General features: G+C 49.3%; 1 protein-coding gene across 2 annotated transcripts in view; it reads left to right on the top strand.

Moving 5' to 3' along the window:
* Nucleotides 1–13202, top strand: part of PLCXD1 (phosphatidylinositol specific phospholipase C X domain containing 1) — a 63239-nt gene that overhangs the window by 27016 nt on the left and 23021 nt on the right. For both annotated transcript variants that reach the window (XM_073541443.1, XM_073541442.1), the window contains exon 2: nucleotides 4271–4407. In XM_073541443.1, coding sequence (XP_073397544.1) covers nucleotides 4271–4407 — 137 coding nt within the window. The remainder of the gene's footprint in view (nucleotides 1–4270; nucleotides 4408–13202) is intronic.

The raw sequence follows: 13202 nt of genomic DNA, 5'->3' as shown, positions 1-13202 counted from the left end.
TAGGACAGGATAGAAAAGCTGCTGTCTGCAATCCGCCAAAAACCCTATCAAAACAAGAGCCAACAGACTGATGGGGAAAAAAGCCCTGAAGACGCTAGGCTTCAAAAAGACTATATCAGTACTCAGGTATTTTCTGAAGACAGAGCAAAAAGGAATTCAGCTCACCCCAGAAGGGAATGGCAGAAATCCAGAAAAACAAGGCAAAACAAAACCAAAACACAAATGCAAAAAGCAGAGCAGAAAACTTAGCTTTTGAGGAGCAGGAATCGGACTGGTCTCCTAGAATCCCTCAGAGAAATCACCCGCAAGGCAGAAGGGCGTCGGCTGCCTTATATCCAGTCAGCAATTCCAGTCACCCAGTCATCATTCTGCTCAGGTGCTTGGTAATCAGCCTCACTACCTTCCTTCACCAGAAGAGGGAGTTCATCAGACCTCAATGGTGAAGGGGAAAATTAACTCACAACAGAGGACCTTCTGACCCGGTAGTCCGGGGGTACCAGATTGGGGGAGTGGCCTAGGATATTTAAGGCAGGCCAGGGTGAAATCAGGTGCTTCTAAGCCCATAATCCCAGCAAGGAGTCATGGAGTCACCAGAGGAACAGGTGCAGCGTTCACCTGTACAGCAGGAGCCCCACTTGAGAGTGACCAATCGACGGCCGCGTAGCAACGCAGGAGGTGGTCTTATGGGTGAAAAGAGATCCAGTCAGTGAAGTTCCAGCTGACTGGATGAGGTTCCAGCCCCTAAGCAGGATTTTTAGATGTGAGAAATGTCCCCCGCGGATTCCAATACCATTCAGTTACGCTTCACTGGTAAGTGATCTTTGTGATATTTTGCTCGGTGAAGTAGTCTTCCCCTTGCCTCTCCCAAATTTCTGCTGGTGAAAGAAGTGTACCACTAAAGCCAAGCATAAGGAGTGTGCAATTTACAGGGCCTTACTGCCAGATTCCTATGGGAAGAGACTGTGCTAACCATGCATTCAACAGACAGTAGCGGAAGAGACATCAGACTTTGCGTCTAGCCTGAGGGAGGTTGTTAGGGCAGAGGTTAGGGAATCGGTGAGATCTCTTTCCCAGGAATGTGTCAGTAAGGAAAAGATAAGGAAGGCCTAGATCCCCGGTGTCGGACAGTGATAGTGACTGATGAGATTGTTTTGGCCTCCTCTGCTTTGACTTCATCGTCTTCGGTTGCCCGGTCAAGCCGTTCCTGCTTCCCTGTTGACCGGGTGAATAGGCTGGTAAAAGCAGTTAATAATACCATGGGGATTGTTGAGCCCTGGCCACAGAAATCCATGCAGGATTTAATGTTCAGAGGTCTGGATCAGAGAATACACAGGTCCTTTCCGCTGAACGATAAAATCTGCTCTCTTGTTCTACGGGAATGGAAGAGACCAGAAAGGAAAAGCTATTTCCGTCCTTCAAAAGAAGGTATCATTTTGAGGAGTATCCTTCGTCTTTGTGGGATAAAGCCCCGAAGCTGAATGCGGCAGTCGCTAAGGTACCTAGGAAAGCCTCGCTACCATTTGAGGACATGTGAAATCTAAAGAACCCACTAGATGGCAGATACCTTTCTAAAAGGCACCTGGGAAATGTCTGCGGGGTCCCTTAGGCCGGCGGTGGCAGCCACCTGTACAGCCAGGTCTTTAATGGTCTGGCTGGACCAGTTAGTCACAATTAAAGGACAATGCATCCAGAGAAGGCATCCTGACTACTCTCCCCATGATGCAAGGAGCTGCAAGTTTTCTGTCGGTCGTAACGGCAGACTTAATCAGGTGAGCCACTGCCCATTCTAATGCAGCTCGAAGGGCTTTGTGGCTAAAGTGTTGGCCGGGAGACATCCAGGCCAGGTTGAAGCTTTGGGTCATCCCTTGTGAAGGGGAACACTTGTTCGGACCAGTGTTGGACAAACTCCTGGAAAAGGCAGGGGACAAGAAAAAGAAGTTCCTTAACCTGTCGGGCCCTTCTTACTGACGTTCCTTCAATAGAAGATTCAGCTGTAGAAAGTCTTCCAGGGATAAAAGCAGATGGGACGACGGGAAAAGCAAAGGTAGAGGATACATGTTTGGCTCCTCCCGGAATAACAGGAAACAACCCCAATAACTGCCGCCCCAGGTAGGGGGAAGGCTGCCGGATTTCTACCTGACCTGGTCAAAAATATCAAATAGCAGATGGATCCATAATCTGATCAGTTCAGGACTAAGGTTGGAGTTCTGTTCAGTACCTCAGGACAAATTAGATGGTATTCGACGTCAATTTCTGAAGGCAGTGAACAATCCATCTATGTCCCTTAGGAGGACTATGTCCTTTTTTAGGCTCACTCACTTCCTGTGTTCCGGCTGTTTGGTGAGCCCAATTCCATACTAGGGCTTTAGTGTGGGATGTATTACGTAACGACCGCCAGCTTGGAGGGTGTCTGGAAAGGAAAATCTCTGTCCCCCTCTACTATACAGTCCCTCCTTTGGTGGTTAAATTTATCCCTGGGTAAACCATAGCTCCCGGATTGTCACTACAGATGCCAGCCCCATGGGTTGGGGGGCTCATTTAGGGGAGGTGTGGGTCCAAGGGAGGTGGACAAGCAGTGAGCAGGCTGGTTCGTCTAACCTGAAAGAGTTGTTGGCAATGGATCTGGCAACAATAAGACAGCTCCTTATGTCCTTACAGGGTCAACACGTCAGAATACTTTCCGAACATCGGGTAACTATCCTACATCAACCACTAGGGGGGACCCGGTCCACGTCTTTGATGGAAGTGGCGGATCGTATATTTCAGATGGCCGAAGCTCATCTGCTGTCATTAACTGCCCTGCACATAAGAGGAAAGGAGAACATTAAGGCCGACTTCCTAAGCCGCAACCAGTTCAGGCAGAGAGAATGGGTGGTAAGCCAAACTGTCTTCACCCGGATTGTGCGTATGTGGGGATGTCCAAACATAGACCTGTTTGCCAACAGAGGGAACAGGAAGGTGCGTTGGTTCTGTTCTCTAAACCCCAGAGAAGGTCCACAAGCGGTAGATGCTCTGTTGATTCCGTGGAACTTCAATCTGGCATATGCTTTTCCTTCGATAGCCCTAATTCCGTTGGTGTTGATTAAGATCCGGGAGGACAGGGCACGTGTTATCCTAATCGCCCCCTTTTGGCCTAAGAGGCTGTGGTTTTCCTGTCTGAGGAGGATGTCCATCACCAACCCATGGATTCTTCCAGAACTCCCAGCCCTCCTTTCCCAGGGACCAATCTTCTATCCACGAGTGTCTAGTTTACATCTGATGGTGTGGAATTTGAGAGGACGCTATTGATAGGGAAATAGTTTTCTCATAACCTAATAACCATTTAAGAGTAGGAAAGCATCCACAACAAGAATATATGCCAGAACCTGGAACAAGTGTCTCCCTTTGAGCCCATTGAGGTAGCCCCAATAAAAATTCTTTCCCTTTAAATCTGCCCTTCTCGTTGCATTTTACATCAGCCCGTAGGATTAGTGACATTGAGGCCTTGTCCAGAATTCCACCATATACTCAGTTTTGGGAAGATATGAGGAATCTGGCTTCAAAATGACCCTATCTACCAAAAGTAGCCTCTAAGTTTCACAGACTGCAGGAGATAGTTATTCCTTCCTTCTGTGCCAACCCCGGGATTCAAAGGGAAGAGAGACTCCATTCACTAACTGACACTTGTTAAAAGGAGAATTCTTTGTCTCCTTTCAGGGAGCTAGAACGGGGCTTAATGTCTCTAAAAGCACTTTAGCTAGGTGGATCAAGGAAGCAATTTCTTTGGCCTATACAGCAAGTGGCAAGGCAGTTATAGAGGGTCTGAAGGCTCACTCCACACGAGCCGTGGCAACTTCCTGGGCAGAGAAATCTGAGGTGTCGATTGAGGAGATGTCATGGGTGACCGAATAAATGCTTAGTTACTTACTGGTAACGGTGGTTTTCGGAGCCCATGACAGCACCCTTGTATTCCCTCCCTTCACGTATGGGTGAGCACTTCCTTTTTTTTTTTTTTAGCATATTCACGTGGGGAAAGTTATTTTATGTACGGAATAATGTATATATATATTGCTACTAACATGGGAGGTCCTCTCGTGCTCTGTAATCCAACTAATGCGGGAGAGAGGTGCTTCCCTTTTATGTCTGTAGGTTTCCGGTCCCTGAAGGGCAGATCCCTTCTTTTGTGGTGCTGTCATGGGCTCCGAAAAACATAATTACCGGTAAGTAACTAAGCATTTTGTTGCCATTTTATAATTCATGTTCTTAATAAATTTTTTTGTCTCCATTTCAGGAAGTCATGACACTATGACCTATTGCTTAGATAAAAAATCGCCAGTCGATCCTAGCTCTCCTAAGCTGCTGCTGTTTTTAGAGAAATATGTGCCTAATTTCACACGTGCCTTTATTTTGAGATGGAGCGCTACACAGGTCTGTAAGCAGAATTGTTTTTTTTCTTTACAATACTTTTAATGGGGTGTTTTTTTTTTTGTTTTGTTTTTTTTGAACAAATGTATTGTAACAGTTGCTAGTATAAAAGTATTAGGCTAAGTGCACACGTTGCAGAAATTTTCTGCTCAAAAACCTGAATCCCTTCCCAGAAACCGCACCTATTTTTCCGCTTGCGTTTTTTGCGCAGTTTTGATGCGTTTTTGATGCGGTTTTTTTCTGCAGCGGTTTAAAACCGCATGGAAGAGGCCTAAAACGGGGAAAATCCGCAAAATTAATGAGCATGCTGCGTTTTTTACCGCGATGCGTTTTTTTCGCGGTAAAAAATGCATCAATGTGCACAAAAAGTGCAAAATGCATAGAAATGACTGTGCAGCTTATTTTTTAGCGATTTTATAGCGAAAACCGCTAAAAAAACGCTTTGTGTGAACACAGCCTTACAGATTCAGAGCCGCATGGCCTTTTTAGGGTGCCCAACCTAACATTAAATGTGTATTTTAAAGGGAACCTGTCAGGTCCCCCATCCCCCTCCAAGCTTTTTCACCTATGATTAAACTCCCTCCCTAGCCAGCCCTCTATAACATAATTCAGTTAAATAAGTGCTTTAAAAAACATTTACAATGTCCCCATTTGCTATGCTAAAGAGGGCTTTGACTAGTGGATGGGGCATTAGTTGCTGCAGACTAGTGAGCCCTCTTTACATGTTATCATGCCCATTTGCAAATCCCTTGCTCATTTGGACTGCTCATTTTGGCAGCATCACTGCGTCTCTGAAGCCGGGAAGTGTTATACCGTTGCTGGTTAGGCAGGGAGTTTAATCATACATAGGTGAATGCTGCTGGGTTGGAGGGCATGGAGGGACTAGACAGGTTCCGTTTAAGCTGTTTCTTTGCACTTTACTGTTATCACTTTATCTACTGGATATACGTTCTATTTCAGAAAATAAAATATGAAAGGAAAAAGGTGAAAAAGAGAAATAAAAACGCAGCTTATACAATAAAATTCCCGTTTTTTAACCCCTTCATGCCACCACAGTCTGTTTTCACCTTCATGACCTGGCCACTTTTTTTAAAGTCTGACCAGTGTCACTTTGAGGTAATAACTCTGAAACGCTTCAACGGATCCCACTGATTCAGAGATTATTCCATGACATATTGAAATTCTTCAGTCTAAAAACTGCACCCCTCAAGGTGCTCAAAACCACATTCAAGAAGTTTATTAGCCCTTCAGTTGCTTCACAGGAATTAATGGAATGTGAAAGGAAAAAAATGAACACAACTTTTTTCACTAAAATTTTATGTTGGACCCAATTTTTGCGGGCCTTTTATAGCCGTGCGCTTCCGGCACCCTCCAGATCTCTGAGATGGACCAATCAGATCAGGAGAAGGAGGACCTGAGCACGTGACTCCCGATCTCCACTGGGAGATCGTCTCGTGAGCATGCCCAGTAGCGCGGCGAGAGGACTTAGCCTCTGGAGTGGCTTGCTGCAGAGCAGGCTACGCTACTATTGCTGATCCAGAGGTGGCAGCAACAACCAGACCCAGAGAACTGGTCTGAGCAGGGCGTCTGGATCGCCGAGATTGCTGTGCAGGTCCCTGAGAGGTCAGAGGGGAATGGGAGACCGCTGGCTGCATGACTCTGGATTCCTGCTGTGCAGCTGCAGGAACCCGACGCCTAACACTGAGAGTGCGACGTCGCAACTGCGGACGCCAGTATAGACGCTGACTTCAGTGTGTAGAGCACGTGCACTGTGGCGTGCTGAACCACTGGTGGAGACCAATGCCTGTCACTGACTCTGACCTATGTACACCTAAGCCTGGGTGCTTAACAGGCTAGGCTGCACAACACATGCGTACCAACGGTAGGGGTTCTTAATGAGGCATTCACCAGAGACATTCATACATGCATAAGACACACACTCTTGATAGTCAGCTAATGCAGTCTATACTAGAGCTTGGCCGAGCGGCCATGCAAGCCTTTTATAGCCGCGTGCTTCCGGGACCTTCCTGGCCTTTCGGATGGACCAATCCTAGCTGGAGAAGGACCTGAGCACGTGACCTTCGATCTCCAATGGGAGATCACACCACGGGCATGCTCAGTGGACTGCAAGGAGGACTTAGCCCCTGGAGAGACTCACTGCTGGCGAGCCTGCATTGCTAAAGGCAGCAGAAAGCAAGCCCACAGTGCTGGTCTGAGCAGAGCGCTGGGAACGACAAGTCTGCTGCGCAGGCTCCTCTGCGGCCGAAGGAGAATGGGAGACCGCCGAGTGCAAGGCTTGGGATTCCTGCTGTGCAGCGGCAGAAACCCGACGCCTAAGGCTAGTTTCACACTAGCGTTTTGGAGCGCAGTGACGGCCTGCGCACGGCCGCCGCTAAGTCCTGCCCCCTGCCGCGCCTCCGCTGGTAGCTCCGCCTACCGGCGCATGACGCTGCATGAGTCCTGCGTCCCCTATCTTTATCACTGGGGGCGCAGGCCGTGCGCAGTATGCGTTTGGCAGCGCATGCGTCCTTTTGACGGTGCGCCGACCTGCGCCAAACGCAACCTGCTGCAGTTTGGTTGCGCCGGCGCACCGTCAAAAAGGCACATGCGCCGACAAACGCATACTGCGCACGGCCTGCGCCCCCAGTGATAAAGATAGGGGACGCAGGGCACATGCAGCGTCATGCGCCGGTAGGCGGAGCTACCGGCGGAGGCGCGGCAGGGGCGGGGCTTAGTGGCGGCCGTGCGCAGGCCGTCGCTGCGCTCACAAACGCTAGTGTGAAACTAGCCTAACACCGCCCTTTCCTGATCTCCAAAGATTAGGGCCTTGATCACTACCTCCAGGAACTGAAGCGAACAGGAGGAGAACAAGATGATCAAAAAGCCCAAAGTTTATAGTGCAAAAAGTAGCATCTTTATTATTTAATAGGCATGGGGGTGACGCAACATTGAGACACATAAAATCACTTGCAAAGGACTTGTGGAACCCACATGAGCAGCATATTTGATAGCTAGCACATACAAAGATGGTAAATAGAGATATCACCAAAGTCCCACAAAATTAGAGTATATGTAATTTAGACATGGTGTCAAAGGGACCCTAGGCTACCAATGCTGATTAATCCCTGTATTCTGGTGTAGGTAAGAACCACACCATGTATTAATTGATTTAACAGCAGTGCCCTATTTATATAGTATTCCATGTCAAAGTGCAGCTATGCAATAGTGTATCCATAGGGCAAACATCAGATAATCTGAGCACACAGGAGAACAAAAGAAGGGGTTAATGCCTAAAAGGTAGTACCAGTAGGGGATCATGGGGTCTGCTTGTCCGCCTTGATCACTACCTCCTGGAACTGAAGGTACGACATATCTGTCTGGCATGCACATCGTGATAGCACAAAAAAGTGTTGTACATTGCCATTTGTACAATGTGCATGGCCAGCTTCTTGCACCACACCTTGGCCTTTCTCGTGGCACTATACAGCTGGAGGAATTGATCAGCGAGATCAACTCCCACCATTTTCTTACTGTACCCCAGTACATAGACCTGTGTAGAGGTACCTAGTACAGTACTGGGGGTACTGCTGTCACCATGTACGGTGGTCAAGAATAGGGCATCCCTTTTGCCCTTGTACTTGACCACCAGCATGTTGTTGCTACATTGGGCTCTGCTCTCGCCCTTCCTGAGCAGCTGCCCAATTAGCGCCTTAGGGAAGCCTCTCTGATTTTGGCGGACAGTACTGCAGGCTGCTGTAGCTCACGCAGAGAGGGTCTTGAACAGTGGGATGCTGGTATAAAAGTTATCTACGTAGAGGTGATAACCTTGATCCATCAGTGGGTTGCACCAAATCCCACACAATTTTCCCACTTACTCCCAGGACAGAGGGGCATTCAGTGGGTTCACTCCAGGAGTCCTTCCCTTCATAAACCCTAAACTTGTGGGTGTACCCAGAGGTACTCTCACACAGTTTGTACAGCTTAATTCCGTAACTGACCCTCAAAGTGGGCAGGTATTGCCGGAATTTGAGCCTCCCCTTGAAATAGATTAGAGACTCATCCATGCAGATGTCCTTTTGGGGCATGTATACCTCATCTAACTTGATGCTGAAGTGACCGGCCGAACTTTGAAAAATTGGTCAAAGTTGGGGTGACCTCAGGGAGGACATTGTGCATTATTATAATGCAAGAATTTTTGGATGACCTCAAAACGTTTATTGGTCATGGCCATTCAGAACAGTGGCGTGTTATACAAAACATCAACACTCCAATATTGCCAAAGATCTGTCTTCTTCAGGCTTCAAAACGTCATAATTTCTACTGCATCTACAGGAGTACAGTTAAAACATGATGACAGGCAGTTTTGTGACAAATTGCTAGGCGTACACATATGTTTGGCCCACTATGAGGTTTAAAAAATTGAGAAAATGATTTTGAAATATTCTATTTCTCTATCGCCTTATTGGGGGACACAGGAACCATGGGTGTATGTTGCTGCCACTATGCACAAAAAAAGTTAGCTCCTCCTCTGCAGGGTACACCCCACCGACTGGCTCTAGGCTACTCAGTTTAGCTTAGTGTCAGTAGGAGGTGGACATGGGTCTTTCATTAGACCCATATCTACCTCAGTGTGTGTCGTTCCTTTTCAGGTACCAGGAGGGATACAGTGTGAAAGGTCACTACTGTAATCCCACATAGAGACTGAGTACGGCGTGTACTGCCACCCCGTATCCTCATAAGTCTAGCCGGCAGGACCCGAACCTCTAGCACAGAAGCTTGCTTAGGTGATCCAGACCCGGTCCTGGCCCATCATCTCCCACCTACTCGCCCACAAGAGCCTGTTAGTTGGATGAGACGTGACTTCCTGCAACATTTCTTTTCCGGATATCTATCATCACCGGGATGGAGAGGTACCTTCTTTCCTTTTTCCCTAGGTCCCGTCATAAGAAGATGGTCAGGAAAAGTTGAATGGTCTTGGGGACCCCCCTTGTCACCGTTTAGGGACCGGAGCAGCCTCCCACGGTCACCTGTTTAATCTAGGCCCTGTCTTATATTCGGGCCTAGTCCTCCCCTCGTCCTGGCCGCTCTCCTGCCGCACATGTTGGGAGCTCACCTCTCGGCCCCCGGCCGAGTGCCGGCAGATCACGCGCTACAGGCTTCCTCCTACTGGTGCCCTATCCAGCAGACTAGGCCACGGTGGGCAGCAGCCTGCTCTCCTCAGCTCGGTGCCCCCGCCCCACTGCTCCGCTCCGGCTACCTTTCTGGTAGGATCCGGCAGATAGCTCTGGCGATTTTCGGGCTTCCGCACCGCCCCCCCCCTCCGTTGCCGGTCTCCGGGGACTAATCTAGTCCCCGGCTTCTATTGTGGCCTAGTTTCCTCCGTGGCTCCGCCCCCTTCCTCTGAGTCCTGGGATGGGCTTTTCTCCCGCCTGTCTCCCCTCCTCTTCTGCTTTTTGGTCTTGGTGGCTAGCTCCGCCCACTCCACCCAGCCTCAGCAGACAAGGGGCGCAGGGAAGGAAATATTGCCGCCATCTTTCTGCCCCCACACCTGGCGATTAGCTCCGCCTCCTTTCCACCGTTAGTGAGCTGGCTTTTCTGTGCAGCCCAGTCGCCTGCAGAGCGCCCTTTTCATAGCTGACCTCCGGCATCCTCCCTGCGGTCGCCTTTTTTCCCATGTGCGATCCCGGATAGTGGATTCTCTTCTGGACCTGCTCTTCTTCAGCAGCCTATACAGCCTGATAGCAGTCGGACAGGATATTGTGAGTAGCTCTGCTCTGCAGTCTGACTTTCTCCTCTGTTTCTCTCCTGTCCCCTAACCCACTGGCACTCAGAGGGTCTGCTCATCATGCCTAAAGGAGAGTGCTGTCACTCTCCTACCTCTTCCTCCTCCTCTTCTTCTGCTTTGGTCCGTCATTTTGTATGCTCTTCGTGTAAATGCAAGTTTCCTTCGGGTCAGTCCTCTCCCCTCTGTCAGACCTGCAGCATCCCCACTGTATCCACCGCCCAGGAGCCCCTTTCTGTCCCTGGCATCACCGAAGTCCCTATTCCAGGCTGGGCTGCCTGTCTCAGTCTGTGGCGGACCTCATCAAGATATCACAGACCATGGTGTCTGTACTTGACAGGTTGCCCCCTCCTACGCCCGCAGCTGATACTGAGTCACAGGAATTACTGGCCGGGCCTTCTAACACGGGCCGCAAGAGATCAAGGCAGGAGTGCCTTTCTAGGTCCTCTTCTCGCTCCATCTCACCCTGGCCCTTCCCAGCGGTCTGCCTCTCCCCGATCTTCCTCTCCTGAGTCAGGCGAAACTGTTATGAATGGGTCACCGAGGAGGAAAACAAGACCCAAGCCAAGTCACAGAAAACCAGAGAGGTTGGTAACTACGCAGATTGCAGACCCCTGATCCTAACCACACAACTAACAGCAGCCGTGGAGCGTACCTGCGATGATTATAGACCCCTCGTCACAGCCGGAGAACTAAATAAGCCTAAAGCAAGAAAAGGGGAAATCTAAAGCTGCCCCAGAGCAGACCCCAAAGGAATAGACAGCCCCCACACATGTATTGACGGTGAGACAAGATGAAAACACAAACACAGGTAGGAAAATAGGCTGAGCAAACTATGTGGCCCACACTAGCTAGAAAGGACAGGAAAGGAAAGATTCTGTCTGCAATCACGCCAAAAAACCCTGCAAAAATGTCCAACACTTCTGATAGCAAAAATTACCCTGAAGTCACTAGACTTCTCCCACTATATCAGCACTCTGGCATATTCTGAGAATAGAGCAAAAAGAGGCCAATCTAATACGGGACAAAAAGCAAACTGGCACATACAGTGACATAAGAGTGGAAATTCAGCACAGCCCCAGCCGGGGCCACACAAAAAACTGAATAGACCAAACCAATTCAAATGTGAACATTAGCAAAAACAACTTAGCTTGAGAAGGCAGGAACTGAGCTGGAAACTAAGACCTCAGGAGGCAGGAAAAAATCACCAGCATGGGAATAGGGAGTCGGCTGTCTTAAATCCAGTCTGAGACTCCAGATGTCCAATCCTCTTCCTCATTATCGGGTGGCAGGTCTCTGTTAATTAGATCAGCTTCACTACCTCCTGCCACCACAAGAGGGAGCCCGGAAAGAGAACTCACAACTCCTCTGTCAGCACAACCAGCTGCCTCACCAGAAACAGGCAGACCAGAAAATGAGTTCACAACACGAAACGTTCTCGGACGCGCCACTAGAGGATGAATTGGATCTGGATTCGGACCAAACCTCTAATATGAGAGATTTGGTCCAGAGCCTCATTGTGGCGGTCAACCAGACCTTTAACATCAAGGACACCTCTACAGAACCCATAGATCAGGCATTTTCGTTTAGATGGTCAAAACCATCTGCCAAGGTCTTTGCCCCCTCATGGAGAATTTGAGGAGAAAGGGAGAACCTGACCAGACTTTTTCAGAGAGGAAAGCACCTCAGAGTTTTATCTCTTTTCTCCTGATCTCTCTGCTAATTGGACAACTTCTCCAACCATGGGACCCGCCAGTGTCCATACTATCCACCAGCACAGTGCTCCCGCTGGCTAATGGTGCGTCCCTCTAGGACTCTAATGACAGATTCATAGAATCCTTGGCAAAATCAGCTTTCGAAGCGGCCACTTCAACTTTATGTAAAGCTTTTGCTTCCACCTGGGTCTCGATGGCCATTGCCAAATGGGCCAAACGGCTCTGTCATGGCATTCGTGCTGGAGCTCGTCCGGATGACTTGGCGGATCTCGCGGACCAGACTTCGCATGCAGGAAAGTACCTGGTCTCTACCTCCCTGGATGCCGCTTCTTGCACAGCTCAGGCGTCTAACAATATTGTGTGGCTATTCGCCAGACTGTCTGGCTTAAGGCCTGGCAGGCGGACTTATCTTCAAAGAAGTCACTTACCAGTTTGCCTTTTCAGGGATCTCATCTGTTCAGCTCACGACTGGACCAGATTATTAAGGACGCCACTGGGGGCACGAGTTCTTCCCTCCCCCAGTCCAAACCCCGTCGGCCACCTCCGAAGCGGCAGTTTGGACCCTTTTGTCGTTTTGCTTTGAGAGAAGCCTTTTCCCACCAACAGAGGCCGCAGGCTTGCCATGAGAGGAAGACTGTTTCATTTAAAACCACCCCTTCCTGAAGTTCTCGTAGCGCCCAGGGTAGACCCACCAGGTCTAGACCTGGCAGATCCTCCTCGACATGACTAGTGTCAAGATTTCAGCGTAGGCCCCAAGCTGGGCGGTCGTCTTCTCTTTTTCAAGGACGCTTGGCTAGCTTCGGTGGAAGACGCATGGGTCAGGGATATCGTATCCTCGGGATACAAAATAGATTTTGCTTTGCAGCCCCGAAATCGATTCTTCGAATCCCGTCCTCCAAGGGACCCTTCCCTGGTCTCGGGTTTCTTTGCAGTCATCGCCTCCCTTCTCAGATCAGGGGTGATTGTGCCCGTCCCGGACAGAGAACGCTTCACCGGTTTCTATTTGAACCTGTTGGAGGTGCCGAAGAAAGACTGCACGGTGCAGCCCATCCTGGATATCAAGTTGCTGAACAGGAGAGTCCACCTGAGACATTTTAGGATGGAGTCCCTTCGTTCTGCAGTTGCCTCCATGGAGGCGCAGGAATTCCTGTGCTCCATAGACATTCAGGATGCCTATCTTCATGTCCCTATCTTTCCAGGGCATCAGAGGTTCCTGCGTTTTTCAGTACATCAGCATCATTTCCAGTTTGTCGCCCTGCCGTTCTGTCTTGCAAACGCACCGAGGGTTTTCACCAAGATCA

This window comes from Dendrobates tinctorius, unplaced genomic scaffold (assembly GCF_039654945.1).
Source record: "Dendrobates tinctorius isolate UK_male_01 unplaced genomic scaffold, ASM3965494v1 ptg000121l, whole genome shotgun sequence".
NCBI lineage: Eukaryota > Metazoa > Chordata > Amphibia > Anura > Dendrobatidae > Dendrobates > Dendrobates tinctorius.
This window is presented reverse-complemented; position numbering and strand designations above follow the sequence as displayed.